Below are 18,694 nucleotides of genomic sequence, written 5' to 3'. Positions count from 1 at the left end.
TTCTTTTTTTTTTTTACTTACCTGGAAGTATATTTTGACCCAATTTTCTGAAGCTCAGAAAAAACTTAAACCAAGTTTCCCCAAAGAAATTATTGGGTTTAAAACTTGCCTCAAATTAGATTTTTTTTTTTTCCAGTTATGTGGGACTTCAGTTTCGCGTCTAGATTTATGTACGAGAAAGAGTGAAAACAACCTGGACGACTGAAATTCTTCCAAATAAAGCTGTTTCTTTGGGACTGTCTTTTTCTAAAACTGCCTTTTAGCTAACAACATCCGAGTGTAGGACTCGTTTAATCCAGTTCTGGAATGAAAATGTAAACTACAGCATATTTTTCGGTCATTCAAGAATTCAGGGACCTGGTTAATCTAAAGACAAGAATATGGATTTGCTTACATGAGCACTTCGAATTGTGGAGACTAAGCTCTGGGAATAATATAGGGAAAAGAAATCTCTAACCTGAGAAGGTGGTAACATTTTTGTAGGCAACTGATTAATGCACTTTTTTTGGTCATTTCCGTTTAGGAAGTGTTGCCGGCAGTTCAGGAGGAGCATCGCGGTTTACTCCAGGAGATTAAAACTATTCAAGAAAATGAACATGCACTTCAAAAGGAAGCTCTTAATATTAAGCTGAAAATTGAACAAATTGATAGTCATATTTCTGCACATCAGTCAAAGATCAAATACTGGCAAAAAGAGGTAGGGAAATTGTTTAGTTCCTAAAACTTGAACTATAAGATCTCAAAAGATGAATATGTTAACATCTAATTAGAAAACAGATAATTTGGGAGAAAATTCAGCTCACAGTTTATTGGTGTTTATGCTATAAAAAAAACAGCTCTAAGAAAATAGGGCCTTTCAGTCTTTTACCTTCTGGTTTGCATACAAGGTTATGGATGAGTTACGAGTTAAAAGGTTTCATTTTGAACTTTTCCAGGTTTTTTTATTTGAGAGAATGGCTGGATAACTATAACTGACCTAACGCTATCTACAAGTAATTAAGAGCAACAAGGGAAAAATAAGTAGATGATAAATGGCAACGAGGAGACTTTTTGTGCATGGGTATCCTCTCTACACGTACTAAAAAATGTTCTAAAAGGGTAGGCACCCTCACAGGTGAGAGAAGCAAAGGGGAGTGAGACGTTGAGAACTAAGACACAAGTTATGTGTAACTGTATTTATTCAGTGCTGTGCCCACTGAGCTGTTCTCTATAAAATGGCAAAAAAAAGCATTTCACCCCAAACTTGTAGTCCATTTGGTGTACGTCAAACTGCCTTTCCCCAGTTATAGATAACTGGGCCAACAGGAATTCTGTGGGGCCAGGAAGAAACTTTGCTCCTCAGAAATCGCTGCTTGAACCAGCTCATCGAATAGCTTGGAGCTGGTGGGAGCACGGAGTGGCTAACTGTAGGTGCCCCAACGCCTCCCTCCTTGGACGTGGAGCCGTATCCAGGAGCAGGACCACTGGCAGCCCTCTCGCAGGCGGACGCGCAGACGGCTTTACGCAGACCTTGCTTCTTGCCGTCGCGTCCATTCTAACTGCTCATGTTCTGTTGGGCAAGCCGGTTCGAAGCGTTGTCTGAAATTCGGTGTGTTCATTGCAAAAGCGTCTCTGCTCAGCTTCCAGGAAGGGCTTTTAGTTCTTCTGGAAGCAATTCTGCACAGAATCCTGACTTGGTTTTGGCCCGTAGGTTGGCTGAGTGCAGAGTCCTGGCTGAGGCTTGGCCTTACTTTGTTTTTCCTGGGTTATGGCAACAGCGGAAATCAGGTGTGTGCTCAGGGGAAAGGCCCGTTAGGTGCCTGCAGTTCGTCTTTTTATTGTATGTCCTTTCTACTTCATATTTAAGTCTTTACTAGACACAGGCATCTAGACCAGCAGGTGATCTTGCAGTGCACGGTGCCCTTTATACCCTCGTTAACTGGAGGATAACGGGGGCAGCCACCCAGCAAGCCAAGCTGCTGTCAGGAACTTTTCAGTCTTGAACACACCAAGTATCAAGTATGGAGTTGTTAAAGTTCTGTGGCATCAGTAGAGGCGATTTCCTCGTTACCATCTACCGCTCCTGTTCCAGAGAAATCTTCTTTGCAGGAATGATGTGTGTAACTTTCAGAAAGAGAATTATAGGGTAAAAGGATATTTGGTGTCTTTTTTGTGCATCTGATTTTTAAAGGGAGTTAGGTGAAGATTCTTTCAATGTTTTGAGACTGGAAGCGTCAGTGTGTACTAATACAGACGTTTATCTTAGAAACAAGTTCCTGCGATAACTAATGTGATCTTTAAAGATTTGTAGTAACTGGTTTTGAATTTTAGATATCAAAACTGTCACTGCACCCCATAGAAGATAAGCCACTTGAAAAACTTCCAGTACTGAGTCAAGAAGAGCTTGAGGCTATCAAGGACCCAGATGTTATCACTAATCGGATCGCTCTCCTGGAAGCCCAGTGCCATGAAATGAAACCCAACCTGGGTGCTATTGCAGAATACAGGAAGAAGGTAAGCGTAATTACTGCCGTGTAGTAGTAGGGTTCATCTTCTGATGTTGTGCTGCCTGTTACTGCGGTGGTACGGCACACCCCTCATCCCAGGTGAGCATCATCTATACAGCTTTGTGGTTTTCCAGTGCCTGGGTCTGAGCAGAATTCACGTGGCAGGTAACCTTCAGTCGTGCGTCTTTCTTCGGGTGACTGCTCAAGCGGATCCTGCACCTGAAAAGCCTGCAAAAACGCACCCTGTCTGGGTGCCAGGAGTTATCTCGCCCGTAGGCATCCCGGGGAAAGGTGGTCCTGTTCTTCCTCAGTTCCCTTCTGCTGGAAACTGAAATGGAACCCTTGAATTTCCCCTCTCTTCTCGGCAGGCTGTGCTGTTTGTTGCTAGCGTCCCGAATATTTGTTCGCTCGTATCTAGCCGAGTGTGAAAGCTGCCGTATCGGGAGCTTAGGTACGCCCTTGGATTCCATGCCGTAGGTGGCAGCTGAAGACTGCTTCCTCCTGCCAAAGTCTGTTCATTTGCAGTCAACAAGTCTTGACGCTCTAGACAGATCCACAACAATACTAGGATTGTCTTCTCCTCACAATACTTGCTTCAGTAATATTGTACCAGTCAACAATTTATTTTTTAAGTAGGAAAAAATGGTTTAAAAATGGTTTAAAATCTAAAGGAGACATCTTGTTTAACTGTATTTTGGGATTTTTCTACAGGAAGAGCTCTACTTGAAGCGTGTGGCTGAACTGGATGACATTACCAATGAGAGAGACAACTTCAGGCAAGCTTTTGAAGACCTGAGGAAACAAAGGCTAAATGAATTTATGGCAGGATTTAACGTAATAACAAATAAACTGAAGGAAAACTACCAGATGCTGACTTTGGGAGGGGATGCTGAATTAGAACTTGTGGACAGTCTGGATCCCTTCTCCGAGGGAATCATGTTTAGGTTTGTCAACGTATTTGGTGTTATTGCTGTAATTCTTTAATTGTTGCACTCCTTTTTTTCAACCTGCTTTTAAAGTAAATTTTCAGTGATTATCAACTAGCCAAGGCCTCCCTCTTGGTGAGTCTTGGCAAGATACCGACAGAAGCCACAACTTCTTAGCATCAGACAACAGAGATTCGTCTCTCCTGGAGAAATAAGTAACCAACAGCAGTTTGAAAGCTTCGACGTCGGTGAAGCAACGTCTCAGGATTTCTTAATTCCCAAATCATTTCATTCTGCCTGGGGAATCGTGTCAGTCACATTGATAACTGGAGATTGTTCTGTCATAAATGGTCCTAAGAGTATATTCATTACTTAAGAGTAGAATAGCGCTTTGGACAGATAATTAAATCGCAGTTCCTAAGTGTTGTGGTTCCCACAGAGAACAGACGGTGTGACAGCAGCTGGAGGTCAGGCGAACAGCAGCTGGCTGCGTAGCTGTGCCTGCACCCCGGGAGTTACTCCCCGGTGAACAGCAGCAGCCCAGCTTGCTCCCTCGGCTGTGGAGGACTGAGGGTATCGAGCGGCTCACCCGGGGCTGCCGTCGAGCATCTCTGTGTCTGCGTCTTCCAAGAACTCCCTGCTGTCTCGTGACCTGCTTTTCACCATGGCATATTTATGTTCATCATGAACAGAAATAAGTTAGAAACCCTAATTTCTTTCAGTGTTCGGCCTCCGAAGAAAAGTTGGAAGAAGATATTTAATTTATCAGGAGGAGAGAAGACTCTTAGTTCGCTGGCTCTAGTTTTTGCGCTTCATCATTACAAGCCAACACCGCTTTATTTTATGGATGAGATTGATGCAGCGCTCGACTTCAAAAATGTGTCCATTGTAGCGTTCTACATATATGTAAGTATTTAATGGTAACTGCTATACTATAATTTTTCTAAGATACTTTCTCCTCTGCCAGAAAAGACAAAGTGGTAACACGATTATGGCCAGACTTAAATATCTGGAATGACAGATTATTTTCAGATAATTAAGTGGAAACTACATACTAAGCAGATTTCCAGAAAGGTGCTTAGAATGTTGCTTTCTGCGTATTTTTTTCTAAGCTGCTAAGGTTTTGATGCTTTCCTGAAATGAAGCAACTAATAGAGGATTTACAAGTGTTTTCTCTCCAAACCCTGACTGTATTGTTTCAAAAGCTGTCTAAAGAGTGCTAGAGTTCACCAGAGGTGCCACATTTCCACGTGTCCTTGCTGCTGCTGCTTCCTCTTCAAAATATAGGTATTTTCCCCCAAATAATCAGCTATAGTCAGCTGAGATACAGGAACTTCCTCAGCTCTTAGTACTGCCTTCACGTATCCAAGCTCATCATTTCGTTCTTGGGTGCAGCCGGGGTTCCTTGGTTTTGTCCTCCCAGTTCATTGACACGAGGTGTTTCCTGGAGGCTGCTTTGATCTGTGTCTTTATTCGTGGGTTTTTAGTTTTGTGCCTTTAAAGCTTCTGTCGTTGCCATATTTAAGTCAAGCGAACATCTACATGGCTACAGTTCTGGTTGCTAATTTAAACTTGGAATTTCCAGCACTGCCCAGAGTATAACCACCAGTGTTGGGACACCCTGGAAGTGCCAAAGATTCTGATCAGCCACTTGCAATTAGGGAAACCCTTTGAAGGGGGACACACCACAAACTGCCCCGTGGCCTGCCTACATCGCCATCCACGTCAGCACACCCTTTTGGGATATTACGGGATCTCTGAGCAGGGATGAAGGCCTTCCCCGTGCCACAGGCTGGATTTTACCCAGCCTTGCAATCCTGTGCAGCGAGCTGTCAGCCCTTACTGGATTTCTCCCGCGCGGCGGCAGCCGCCCCACCTTGGTGCTGCCAGGCCGTGCCCTCTCCCCGCAGAAGTTCTACTTTCCTTTTTGCCCAGTTAAGCTGCCCCTCTCCCCCTGTGCCTTCCTCCCTTCTCGGGGCCTGGCCCAGCAAGCTGTGGGGTCCCAGCTCGCCGCAGCAGGAGCGGAGCCAGAGTTGTACATGGGCTTTGCTCCTCCTGCTCAGGGCTCTGGAGAACCCCCAGGGCTCACGGCACCGGTGAGCTTACACGGATACTGCGGCTTCTCAAGGATAAAGCTTGGAGGTCGGTGTTTTTTGTTTTTTTTTTTTTAAAGCAGCACCAAAGTTAGATACTCTGTTATTTATTGTCATTCTGCCTCAGGGTTGCAAACTAGTGATCATCAAGGCTTTCCTCGTTAGGGCTTGCTTTCCCCCCGGTCTCCATGTGTGGAAATAAGTTTGGTTTCATTCTTAAAGCAACCCCCGCTATCACAATTCAGGTACCTCAGTAACAGCCACCTCGCGTCAGTCTTGTGGAGTTCACGTTAAAACTGTGGCGAGCTGCGACTCTGGAAGGCAGTCACGTATGTTCATATTTAATCAAACTCACGTGGCCAGGTCACGTAAAAGAGAAAAGGGGGAAGCTGCTGCGTCAGGAGCTTGCAGTGCTCGGTGCTGACAGCCCAGCTGGGCGCGTGCTGGGCGCTGGACGGCAGGAGCGCTGAGCCCTCCTCACCTGCGGATTCGGGAATGGCAGCACTGCTCATAGTGATGCATTCCTTCGTTCCTAAAACCTCAAAACAGAGGTCATACAAGGACAGAGCTTTTTGAAATACTGTGGGCTAACACACCTACCTTCTGTTTCAGGAGCAAACCAAAAATGCACAATTCATCATCATCTCCCTGCGAAACAACATGTTCGAGATCGCGGACAGACTAATTGGAATTTATAAGACTCACAACACCACGAAAAGCGTAGCCACCAACCCCAAAGTTATTGCAGCTAAAGGACTGGCGGAACTCGGCGCTCCTGGGTGCAGTATAGCTCAGAAATAGGATGGGATAAAATTCCATTCTCGCTGCTGCAGTTTATCTAATAGACTTTTGTATTTGAGATTTTTTTTGGTATTTGTTTGCGCTTGTTAAAAACAGCTGCCTCAATAAATACTAATTTTTAAATTACGCAGTCTATATAGATCTTAATTATGTGAACAGAGTGAAGAAAAAGCTATTTCTCAGATTATGTATCTAATTGTAATACTGTACGGGTCGGCTTTATGGCAGTGCTGGGGTTCTGCATTCGGCTTTGAATGCCTGGGTTTTGCTCTGGGTATTAAAGAGAGCAAATTGCTTTTAAACATCACCAGCGTGGCCTGTAACATTTTATTATAGGAGTTCCAGTAAGTAAAGTCAGTATACAAAATAATCTGCATTATAAGGCTGTCATACATAATGCTGCCCGGTCTGGTAATCGGAGGTTTGTAGTGACGGAATTTCCTTTAGAAAGCCGCTCTTCGGTTACTTTGCTCTGCCCTGGCGCAGGGAGGAGGCTACCCCATAACTGCCCTCTGCTCGCCGCTACCCTGGTGTCCCGAAAGGCTGAGCTGCTCCCAGGGAGGAGGCCGGGCTGTGTCCATCAGCACCCTGCGCCTGTCGCTCTCCTGGCTGTCACAGCCTGTCAACACTTCCAGGCACAGGTTGGGGTTTCAGTCCTGGCTCTTTTTGTATTTTAAGGACTGCAACTGCTTTACTCCGGCAGGCAGGCAGGCCAGGACCTGGCACACGTGCTAGTACCGCTCCCTGAGCCACACCTGCCTCTGCCCGGCGGTGGTTACGCTGCCCGAAGGGGAAAAGAAGAAACCCTCACTCACCGCGCTGCCGTTGTTCTGTACGGCGGCGGCCGGGGTAGAACAGCTGGTGAAGAGCAGCCCCGGCCTGCCAGCTCGCTCTGCTCCCTGCTGCCTGGCCGTGTTTACGTTGCCATCCCTTGGCACGCTCTACAAAGCCCGAGTGCGCTCATCCTGCTCTCGCTGCGGTAGTCCCGAGGTGGCCAGTGACACAGCCAGCTGATAACTGCGCGAGGGACCCAAATCCAGCCAGCGCCTCGCCCTCTCCGGAAGGGCCCAACCCTCAGCGTGGAGCAGGCCTGGCAAACTGAAGCGGGGTGCTGTAATAATTTGCTATAAAGTGCTTTCAATGTAATGTTAAACATTATATCCAATAGTGACAAGGGAAAATTAATGTACGTGGAATGATGTGTCCGTGCCCTGCCTCGGTGACTGCCGGGAAGCACTCTCGGTGCTACGTCTGGGCAGCTCAGCAGCAGGCACAAGCCTGGTCCCAGGACGCAAAACACGGCTCTAGGCAGCAGTGCTGCGCAGGTGTGGTTTGCCCGTCTCAAGGGGAAGCTGGAAAGCCTGGCAGCGCAGCTTTGGGATAAACGCATGGCAGAGAGGGGCCGCGGGACAGCGGCAGCCCTGCTGAAGAGCAGCACCGGCCCAACCCGAGCAGGCCACGGGTGAGCACAACTTCCAACTCTCACAACTGGGGAACGGGCCGGGGAAGGCAAGGGGGGGACCAAAGCACAACGTTCATCTGCAAGAGCCGTATCCCAATTACGCGGTCAGGCCGCCTCGGCATCGCAGCACCCTGTGCCCTTCCCAGGGCGCTGCTTGGATACCTGGCAATAAAAAATGTTGGGAATCTGAGGTGTAGCCTGGAAACTTCAGTCTCTTCGCCCACTGGGTCCCAACACAATCTTTTTCAACCAGAATTCCCTTTTTAAAAAAAAGCAGTAAGAATTGTACTTCCAGATCAGGGTTTCAGAAGGGGAGAGTTCAAAAGATGAGAAAAAAACCCACCCTAGTTTTGGCAGGGTGCAAAACCCTGACGAGTTCAAACTCCCTCTCAGGCTTCCGTTAAAATGAAGTTAAAAGATTTTAATTTCTTGAAAAAGTGTCCCCCTCTGTTACACGAAACTCGGCGCAGGGGACTCGTACAGCGCCCAGCTGACGGAGCAGGCGGGGCTGAAGGAGCTCCTCGGCTGCAGCACCCCACAGCGCTGGGGTAAGAGGACAACGGGGAGCGGCTCCGGCAGTGACCGCACCAGCTCAGCCAGGCACCAGTATTCACCCACTCGCTCTCGGACGCAGAAATCGGTAAAACCGGCCTGTGGAGGGCAACGTGAAGCGCTGCGAGATCCGCGTCGACCCACCTCGGGACGTGCCATCTCGGAGAGCCTTCCTCAAGTTCACGCTGCAAAAAAACGGGGCACTTGGGAGAAAACGCAGCAGCTCGACAGCACCGCTGCACTGCTGCATTCCTGCTGCGGGGAGCCCAGCTGCTCTGTCTCCTCGCACCAGCTCAGCCCCGTGTGTCAGCATGGGTTAGGATCACAGGGAAGGTTCTGTGCAATAAGGAAATCAAGGTGTTAGCCAATCCTACTGTAAGAATAGATTTTATTTGTATGCAAATTTATTAAAATATATAGTGCATTAGAAGTACAAGTACTAAATGTTACAATCGGCAGTAAAGGTATTTTATAAATTCTTGTAGTCTTGAAAAATAAAATTGCTTTATAAACTCTGTAAGTTTTTGAAAGTCAGGAAAATAAAAGGAAGTTAAATCAAACAAGAAGCCTCACGTGGTAGCGGCCAGACATTTCGTCTCAGGCTTTGCGAGACTTAGTGCCAAGCGACAGCCTTCCAGCAGGGCTTAAGACAAAAACAAATTCCCAATTTTACTGGGAAATCAATGCGACAGCAGTTGTCCCATCCCAGGATACACCTAAACCCCACGCCAAAACCTGACCAGTGGTATTCATGGGATTTCCCTTGGTAACCCTGGAAGATGACAGCAAACATCCAGTGCAACCCCTAGAAACCGCTCCTAAGGCCCAGGCGCTGCTGCTCCTGCCTCAGCCCAACCCGAGCCCGCGAACCCACCGAGCAGCACAGCAGCAGTGCGGCTGGGCTCGGTGCTTCAGCCACACAGCAACATCAGGATATCGACAGTGTTACCGGGATCTTTATTTCGGCTTCCAGAAGGTATGAGCACGGCCTCTGGGACTGCCCTCGCACTCAGCTCTCGCTGCAGCCCAGCAGCAGACGGTACTTCGCAGGACCCCACCAGTGCCTGCTGGTAGCAATGGACAAGTTCTCGTTTGCACCAGGGTTTAAAAAACCCAGTAGCTGAAGGCTAGCCTCCGAACTCCATCACTGTTTAAACAACTTATATTCTATAAAAATATACAACAGCCAAGGAATGCTGCTATGCTAGAATATGCTATTATTTTTATCAAGTCAAATACAGACACAGCATTAGACACTCCGCTTTGTTTTTTTAGCGAATCATAAGCTCATCTGTGTTCTGCTGTTGTAACTGCAGCTCTCCACGGCTGCCCCAGGACTTGCTGTAATCGGACTGTCAATAGCTGAAGGCCAAAAATGGCTTTCACTGGGGATTGTGACTGGAGCATCGCACCAGAAGTAGCGAAGTGTTTGTGATCATGTGATTGCAGAATAAAACGCTATCCTGTTTCCCTACGTCAAGGTAAAGATCTCTGTCACAATTTGTGCTGAAAAGCTGAGTATAAATTTACATTCATTGTCAAGTTGTTTTAAGGGCTCTTGACAACATCTGAAATCCTGACACCACTGACTTCAGTGGGAGTTTTGCTACTTACTACAGTACACATCTATTGTCACTACATATTAAATGATCTAGCAAAAAGTCAGGGCTCATTTTATGAAGCAGGGAGAGCTCCCTGCCAGACTAAATAAACAACCGATTTGTGCACAGCTGGCACTAAAAAACTGTATGCAGTGTTTCACCAGAATTCCTGCAGATACTGCTCCGTGAAGTGGAGAGCACCCTGTGAAAGACCCAAAGCTATTACACACAGGTTAAAAAAAAAGAAAAATGAAATCACAGCATCCACTAGTAACCAGGAACTAACAGAATGAAACCCAGGGCCGTGAATATATGCTCTGAAGAGCACAAGTGTACCAGTTAAAATGCATTTAGTCAGTAAAGCACAAACTAGGAGTTTTACCTACATGGGAGCCAGTGACCAACTGACCTGTCCAGGGCTAGCCAGCTTGCAGCCGGAGGTGGTGTTTTAGTCTTTAATGTTGTAGTGCTTTTATTAAAAAATTTAAATTATGTTACAAAAAAAAAAACCTCCCCAAAAGACAGCAGACGTTGAAGGAGGACTGCAGACCACAATCTGTAAGCTGGTCACAGCTTTCTCAGGCAGACACTGTGACTGGCTTCCAGTTTCCACGCACACCCACCAACCCACCACACTGTGAGCAGAAGAGGAAGCCTTTTCTGTTGCACATCTTCTCAGTTAACTAAGAGTTAGCCAAGAGGAAGTCTACACAATACAGAAAAAGGAAGGATATGGAAACAGAAAGGAAAAGCGCAGAGCTTTAAAAATCCAGCTTTTAGGCAGAAATAATAAAAAAAAATGCTATGGATTCCTACACTAACTTTTAATCTAATCAATGAAACAGTCAGAGAGAAACAATCCTCCCCAAAAGCTCCATCAGTAAATTAAATGTATGGCGCAGCACATCCACTATATTCTGCAAACGGGTGCAGAAATCTTGACAAACAAGGAGCACGAATTCCGAGATACACGCGGGAGTAGCTTCGATTACAACTGATAACACTGGTTTGTGAAATGAGAACACAGTTACCACCATTATTACAAAAAGAAGCAGGACTGCTAAAGGATTCACAGCCTGGAGGAGTTCTTCAGATTCTCTTCCTTCCTTTCCGCTGCCTTGGCTGCATACCTTCCTCTTTGGAATCAGTTTTATTTTGGGGGTGAGGATCTTGTTGATCTGACCGATTTCGGTTTTCGACCACACCTCTTTCATCAGGTGCCCAATCCTCGGATGAATCTCCACAGGTTTCACATCCGGCAGCTGCTTCTGTTTCAAAGTTTTTATCCGTTGATGCATATCATCCACCTTCTCAAGAAAAATAAGCGGGGACTCTTCTTTCTGAATAGCTGTATTCAGTGACATTAATTCCAGCTGCTCTTCCCTTATTTTTTTCAGCTTCTCGATGAGAGGCTCGTATTCTTCCACAATGTGCGTGTTGATTTCATCCAGCGCCGTCAGCAGAGCTTGTTTTTTGTGCTCCAAGGTATCGCCAAGTTTCTTAAAATACTGTACTACCACTTTTTTATCGTCCTGAACAATGCTTTCACACCGGGACTTCTGCTCTTTCAGCTTTTCAATAAGCAAACACACATCAGTCCAGTGTTTATCAGTCAGCTGGTCGAGAAGCTTTCCCGAAGTCTCCTTTTCTTTTCTGTAGGCACTTTGAAGGTCGTCTATTGGATGACCATTGTGTTTTCCTATCGTCAGGCAATGGCCGCACACCAATTTTCTGTCCAAAAGACAGTAAACATTCAGCGGTTGCCTGTAATGTTCGCTGCAGGTTGCAACATCAGAATGATCCTCCTGTTGGTATTTTTCAATAATCGCTTTCAAGGCAAAGTTGACAGGCAACGCTTCGGTCCCAGCGGCAGGGATCTCAACAATGCTCCTACAGTTCGGACACTTCAGAGGAACTCTCAGGGGTCTCCAGATGGAAAAGTTGTTTGAGAGCTGAATAACACCTTCCAGACAATTCCTACAGAACGTATGGGAACAGGGCAGGACGCGGGGGTCTTCGAATATGCTATAGCAAATGGAGCACGTTAGCTCTTCCTCAAAGTGATGCATCTCCTGCCAGAGAAAAACAAAAAGGAAAAACGGTTTAATCTCTTCTTGCAATCAACTCCTTTAAAATCATGTTACTAACCTAAGCGCCTCAACACGACATTTAACAACCAGTAACCCAACCTATACTGGCAGGTTATTGCCAAGCAGAAAAAAAAAGACAAAAGAACAAAAGTGAGTTCAAAGATTACAGCAAATTTTGATCTGCACTTACGATCTAAGTGACTAGTCAGTGTTCACCCCTATCCAACTTCTGCCTTAAAATGTAGCAATCTGCTACTAGATATTTTTTAGAGGTGGGAAATAGCAGAAAAGAGTGATAAAAGTTAGAACTAAAGTTTCTAAATAATCTAAGAGTTACGAAAATTTTCTCCCACTATGAGTAACCTTTTCAACATAAAAACAGAACAAGTACAGAAACTCCCCCCCCCGCCTTTTCTCAAATGTTACTTTTGTAATATAAATAATCTTTAGAGTATTAAGCAGTCAAATTTACTAAAAGCTATCTCCTGGTTCTGGCACAAACGAGAGCCTAACTCAGTGGCCCTTAAATACAATACCACTAACGGTAATTGGGCTCCTGGTGGTATTCTTGAGTTACTTTAAGCACAAAACTAAAAAATTAACTTTCGTTTTGCATCCTCTGGAATGTTCCCTTGTTTTGATTTAGCAGCTTAGTGAAATCACACTGTAAAGTCACAAATAACAACAACTCTAATGCCAGTTTTCATAATAAATCATAATTCTATTTTTCGTTCTGTTAAAAAAATGGGGAAATTAGTAGGAACTTCCCTTATCTTTGTGTCACATTCTCCTGTCCCTTCATCAGTTCTAGTCAACTCTCTAGACTTTGCTACACTGCAAAAAGAAATTGTCCAAGCATTTACTATCAAAGACTCTCAATGTAGGGTCCAACTCTAAATCCAAAACCAATAACCTGCAGCTGGGCTAACGCAGCTGCCCCAAGTGCTACTGAACGTTTATCTGATTGGGGCGGGAAGATAAACCCTTTCACAGCTAATTAGTTAAGGAGGCAATTTGCTTCAGCTGTGCCCTCCTAGGCTTTTTAATGCAGTAACATATTTTTGCATTGAACTATCAGCATTTCTCATTGAGACTGAGATTAACAAAGTTTGACTGCTTTTTAAGTGAATCTACTTAAAAGGAACTGAATTGTTAATTACACTCTCCTTTGAAAATAAAACCTTAAATTGCATTTGGAATCGTGAAAACCACTACGGATTAAATTCGTCACCAACAAATAAACAGCTTAAATAAATTAAGCAGTACAGTTCCTGCAAAAGGCACAGAGCTAAACTGATGGAAGTCAGAAGCTAAATAACCAGACCCCGGTTCTCTGAGAGTTAAAGCAGCTCTGAAGAGAGAAACCTATTCTGGGTGTACAGAAATAAGCGTGGCTTATCTCACTTTATTAAGACAGACTGGTACAGCCAAAAGTGAAAGTGTTCAACTCTGCAAGTCTGATCAGACTCACTTGTCTTGTAAAACCAGATTGAAAAATAATAATAATAAACAATCTAATGGCTACTATCACCAAAATATCCAGTTCAATTCAAGCAGGTATTTGTATGTTAAGTCAACTTTATACTGAAAACGAATTTTTATTAATTCAGCTTTAAAAAAAAAAAAAAATTAAAAAAAAAAATCTATCCAACACACTTCAGATCATTTTTTCAGCTAATTAATACAAAATGTTGGTTCACTTCTTTGAACTCTGCTTTTTAAAAGAGACCTGACAACATTCAGAAGGAAATCTGCTAGAAAGAGATGTAATTCTTAAGAACTGCCCTTTAACAGAAGAATGATAGTGTTAGCATTTATAACTAACTAGTGTATTCTTGTAAAGAGAATTAATATCAAGGACTACAGACATTTAGCAAAAGACATTCACAACACTTTGACACTACATCTACTTCTGCACTGCTCTTCCGAACGACCACGAGGCATTTCTCTTTTTACTGGGGAGCCACAGACCTTTATTTTCCTGCTTTTCCAATCAGCCCCTGGGGCAACACTAGGTTCCTTAGGTCTACGTGTTCCTAATTTCACATTTTTAAGTGACCTTCCAGACACTGAACCTAAAGAAATGCATCAATAATGAAGGGAAATTGAACAAGAAATCTACTCCACCATCTAGGCAAAATATTTTTTGGTAATTAATTCCCACAGCAAATATATTTAAAGGTTTTATTTCTATATATATAAAGTTATTATGAATCTTGGGAATGTCACTTCCACTTAAACAAAAGAAAAAAGTCAGTGAAGTTTTTACTCATGGTTAGAAAAGAAAGAATCCTTAGTAGGTACTCTCATTCATTATTTTCTCTTACACATATGGAATAAATATAGTTTAAAAAAAAAATCTCCATGTTTAAAATCACAATTTTTTCCTAAATCTAGGGCTGTAGTTCTCTTCAAAGGAACTGATACAAGAGGGAAATTTTCTTCATAAAGGACACGTCTAGCTTATTTGAGCTACATAAAGGGCAAGATAAAATTAATCTTAAAAAAACTGTTTTAACTGCAAAGTAGTTGCTTGCTACCATAAAAACAAGGGAGCAACTTTACGAAATTTTTCTTAGCTCTATTATGAATCACCTCCAACGCTGCAGGAGTAAACACCCCCCCCCCCCCCAGCAGAGCGAGGGGCCTTGCCCCAGGCTGGCACAGGTTCCAGCGGTGAGCAGCCAGCCAGCCCGCAGGCCTGCGCTCGCTTCTGGGCCGTTTCATAACCCTCACAGCCGCTAGCCAGAGGGACTGAAATTCCCTCTTCCACAGAAACATGCCCCGCTGTCTCCCAGGCAACTGAGAAATTCAGAGTGACAGCAGTTGCCTGCTAGCGAGCAGCTCTGGCAAAGCAGGCCGGCGGTGCTAGGGCAGGAGCTTTGGCTTTCAGCTCCAGGCACGGGCTGGAGCTGCGTCCCAGGGAAGCAAAAAGGAGAAATCCCAAAATTCAGTTTCATCCTGCAGCGGAGGAAATAGCCTACACACGAACAACAGTGGAAATAAAGCAGCATATGGCTATCAGAACACAGAGACTGGGAATGCCAATGAAAAAAGATACAGGAGACCCAACAGGTAAGCAAAGTTTTCCAGGACAAAAAAGTAGCAGGAAGCTGGTAAATGCTTTCCTGCACAGAGAAGATAAATCACAGAATCACAGTATGTTCAGGGTTGGAAGGGCCCTCTGGGGGTCACCCAGAGCAGGCTGCACAGCACCGCATACAGCCAGATCTTGAGTATCTTCAGAGAAGGAGACTCCACAGCCTCCCTGGGCAGCCTGGGCCAGGGCTCCATCACCCTCAGAGGGAAGAAGTTCTTCCTCGTCTTCAGCTGGAACTTCCTCTGCTTCAGTTTGTGCCCATTGCCCCTTGTCCTGTCGCTGGGCACCACTGGAAAGAGTTCCAAACAACTGCAGGAGCAAATAAGGGGGTGTGTGTATACACATACCTATCCTAAGAGTGACTTGGTATAAGCAAATTACAAACCAGAAAGTGTTTTAAAAATTCCGTAGTGTAATTGTGTCAGTATTAGGGTGAGCTTCAGAAATCTTCCAGCAACAGAAGGCCTACTAAGTGACTGTGATTTTCTTCTCTTCTAATTAGTGATACTGTAGATGAGGTGAAAACACGTAATACAGCACACCTGTACCACAGTTTATCCGACAAAGCTTTCAGTTAGGCAGATCAAAGCAACGGATGGAGTGTATTCCTCGTTAACACCACATTCCTCACCTAGTGATCAGGACACTGCTCACGCAGCTAATGATGCAAGGTGTCATTTAGAAACAATCACATCTGGAATACGGCGTACATCAGTGGGTAGGCAGATAAATAACTAACAGCTTTATAGCAAAAGGCAGCTGTAACAAGCTGCTACACGCCATTCTACTCTGGAGGATTTTAAAAGGTGAGTTTGGCATTTGTGGTGGTTGCGACAGCCTACACCAAGAGTTAAAAGGGGCAGTGCTGCCAGGCTCCCTGCTCCTCCTTCGCACCTCTGCCAGGAAATAAAACCACATCTGCTCTCTCCTGAAGGGCACTGAAACACTTGGCTTTCGCTAGCATGCTGCACTTCACTAAATCCGCGCCAGAAATGCTGTCCCCCTGTCCTATGGTGGTCCATGAAGTCCTCCTGTAGCACTAGCATAGAAGCTCAAGTTTATGTTGTGCAAAAAAAAAAGAGATTAAATGACATTACAGGCAGTGTTTTCTATTTAAAAGGCACCTTCATGGTAAAGGGTGATGGAACTTTTTTTAAGAAGAACAGAACGCTGAGGTGCAGCTCCGGTCCCTGTTGATGCATCACAAGGAACGGAACCTGCTACACCGCTGCCACGTCTGCTGGCTGTAACAAGAAGCCAAGCACCAGCAAGTACAGCTAAACCCCAAGCTTTTCTATCCCGGCCCGTTTCAGCTGCACTGCTCTACCCCACGCCATGAACATCCCACGCTCAAGCCACAGCAGCTCTCAACCAGGGCTGTTCTGCCCCTAGTCCCTGTTCCTACACCACCATCCCAGATTTTCACGCTTTTTCAATAACCTGAAAGGAGACGAACAGCTGAGCAGTCTGTCCAGCTGCCCCATAGGGCTGACCTGCCAGTCCCCCCCCGTACATCCCTCCACCCGCTCCCTGTCTGCTACCACAACAAGTCACCACGCTCAAACCCAGCAACTTCCCCGCACTTTCCTTTCCCCGCTCGCACTCCGGGACTCACTCTCCATCCCTCACCTCTTTAATTCCGACACAACTTCTGCTCCGAGCGCTCGCCGCTCAGCAAACCTCTCCTCCGCCCTGTCCCCCGCAGGGCTCCCGCCCGCTGCCGGCCCTCCGCCGCCCCCACAGCCCCAGCACCGCCGGGAACCCCGCCTGTATTAGTAATAACCGGACACGGGGAGCCGCGCTAACGCCAGGAGCTCGCCTGGAGGCGAGAGAAGAGGCGGCCGGGCAGAGGACGGGGATGCCTCCCGTCAGGGGCGGCCGCGGGCCAGGCGGCTTCGCCTCAGGAGGCCGCGCGCGCCCCGGCGCCTCACGGAGCGCGGGCCGGGGGCCGCCCCGCGCTCCCTCCCTCCCACCCCCGCAGCCTACCTGGGCGCCCCGGCCCCGCACCGCTCCCCGCCCGGCCGGAGCCCTCTCGCTGCCCCGCTCTCCGGCCGGAGGAACCGGCTGGCTGGCGCACGGCAAGGCCGCGGCCGCCTCCGAACCGCCGGGCCCGCGCCCCGCCGCTCGCCACAGCGCCGCCGAGCCGCGCATGCGTGGGGTGGGAAGCGGGGGGCCGGGCCCTCAACGGCCGCTCCGGTCGAAAGTATAATGGGCGGCGGGCGGGGCGCCGCGTTCGAACCGGGCGGGCGACCGTTAACGGCCGCCCCGCGCCCGGCGGGAAGGTCCCGGCTCCGCAGCGGGGGAATGAAGCCGGAGCGGCGCCGGGAGGGAGCCGCCGGCCCCGCGCCTCACGGCCGGCCGGCCCGCGCCTCGCCTCGCCGTCCCCTCAGCGAGGGAGGATCCGAGGGCTCGGCTCCTCAGGCGCTTGGCGGGCTGCTGAGGGGCGATACGCTCGATGCCGTCCTCATCGGCAATTAAACGCGAGTCGTTAATGGCGGGGAAGCGGAAGCCCCTCGGTTTGCAGCTGTGCTTTTCTCCTGGTGCTGTAGGGAACGTCGTGGCCAGGGTGATGCTGCGTGACAATCTGAGGAGAAATTCAGCCCGAAGCTGGGACCCAAAGACACAAAAAGCCCCGACACTTGCCCCGGGGAGTAGGAACACACCTGCTGCCAACGGCTCTTCACAGGCAGAAAAATAAAAGGGCATGAGGGGGAACGTTCAGCTTCAGGTCAAGCACGTTTGCCTACAGTTAAGGTATTTTAAGTGAGGCAAAACTGCTACTGCCATAGGTTAAAATTGGGTGATTCTAATGTGGAATACAGAGTTTGCCTTCTTGTTGGGCAGAAACCAAGACTGCAATATACAGTGACTGGAGTAGGACTACGGTTACCGACAGCGATTCACTGACATCTGTTAACCGATAAAATCTGGAAATTTACCAGTGTCAAAGTACCCAGATGTTGGGGAGACCTGCCTAGTGCTCCAAATTATTCTACATTTATTTACAGTTCATCAAACTACACTCAGCTACGACTGTAAAGTTTTTCTCAGCTGTCCCATTTACAGTGAATTTGAAAGACAAATGAGACCCATTGAATGTTGTAATGTAAATCATAACACATCATCATTCAAAAGTTACCTAAACATCTGTCTGAAAACTGGTATTTAGAAGACCTTACACAAATATCTGGGAAACATCTGGCATTATGTCTGGAAAAATAAAAAACATGGTTTAGCTGATAGGCACAGAGTTTACAACACTACATCGAGCCATAATTGGTCTTTCCTGTGTGAAGTTGTGATAATAATACTACCCTTACCTTCCTGCATTTTGATGTCAGTTACACCACTTTAGTTTTGAATATTTAACAATTTTCATTGATTTTTTGTATGCTATTAAAGCTGAAGATTTTCAGCTTTTCAACCTGAACAAGCGGAAATACTGCTTTCTATCGCTCTAGTTCCACTTGCGGCAGTACAGATTCTGCAATCTAAGTGCAAGTTGCTCAAAATGAACAAGCTTTCTAAAAAACACACATGCATTTGTGTATTTTTCAACTCTCATTGTTTCTGTTTTTTTTTT

The 18,694-nt window shown here is 46.4% G+C and overlaps 2 protein-coding genes across 7 annotated transcripts in view; one reads left to right on the top strand and one right to left on the bottom strand.

Moving 5' to 3' along the window:
* Nucleotides 1-6,535, top strand: part of SMC4 (structural maintenance of chromosomes 4) — a 41,335-nt gene extending 34,800 nt beyond the window's left edge. For all 5 annotated transcript variants that reach the window (XM_075418387.1, XM_075418389.1, XM_075418390.1 and 2 more), the window contains 5 exons: nucleotides 524-697; nucleotides 2,311-2,493; nucleotides 3,198-3,430; nucleotides 4,135-4,318; nucleotides 6,118-6,535. In XM_075418387.1, coding sequence (XP_075274502.1) covers nucleotides 524-697; nucleotides 2,311-2,493; nucleotides 3,198-3,430; nucleotides 4,135-4,318; nucleotides 6,118-6,306 — 963 coding nt within the window. In that variant the 3' untranslated portion in view covers nucleotides 6,307-6,535. The remainder of the gene's footprint in view (nucleotides 1-523; nucleotides 698-2,310; nucleotides 2,494-3,197; nucleotides 3,431-4,134; nucleotides 4,319-6,117) is intronic.
* Nucleotides 6,536-8,691: 2,156 nt separating this feature from the next.
* On the bottom strand, nucleotides 8,692-17,243 carry TRIM59 (tripartite motif containing 59). 2 transcript variants are annotated; one of them, XM_075418383.1, is made up of 2 exons: nucleotides 17,098-17,243; nucleotides 8,692-11,993 (listed from the first exon to the last, which is right to left on the bottom strand). In XM_075418383.1, the coding sequence occupies exon 2, from the start codon at nucleotides 11,988-11,990 to the stop codon at nucleotides 10,767-10,769; it is 1,224 nt and encodes a 407-aa protein (XP_075274498.1). In that variant the 5' UTR covers nucleotides 11,991-11,993; nucleotides 17,098-17,243; the 3' UTR covers nucleotides 8,692-10,766. The 2 variants fall into 2 exon arrangements, with proteins under 2 accessions (XP_075274498.1, XP_075274500.1); XM_075418385.1 differs by lacking the exon at nucleotides 17,098-17,243 and adding an exon at nucleotides 15,235-15,254.
* Nucleotides 17,244-18,694: the final 1,451 nt, after the last annotated feature.

The sequence above is a fragment of the Opisthocomus hoazin genome, chromosome 4 (genome assembly GCF_030867145.1).
Source record: "Opisthocomus hoazin isolate bOpiHoa1 chromosome 4, bOpiHoa1.hap1, whole genome shotgun sequence".
Classification (NCBI taxonomy): domain Eukaryota; kingdom Metazoa; phylum Chordata; class Aves; order Opisthocomiformes; family Opisthocomidae; genus Opisthocomus; species Opisthocomus hoazin.
Note: the sequence above shows the minus strand (reverse complement) of the source record. Positions and strands in the feature narration are given on the sequence as shown.

What these genes read in the sequence shown, in the direction of transcription:
- TRIM59 (XM_075418383.1), bottom strand. Translation starts at nt 11,990, where the DNA reads ATGCATCACTTTGAGGAAGAGCTAACGTGCTCCATTTGCTATAGCATA.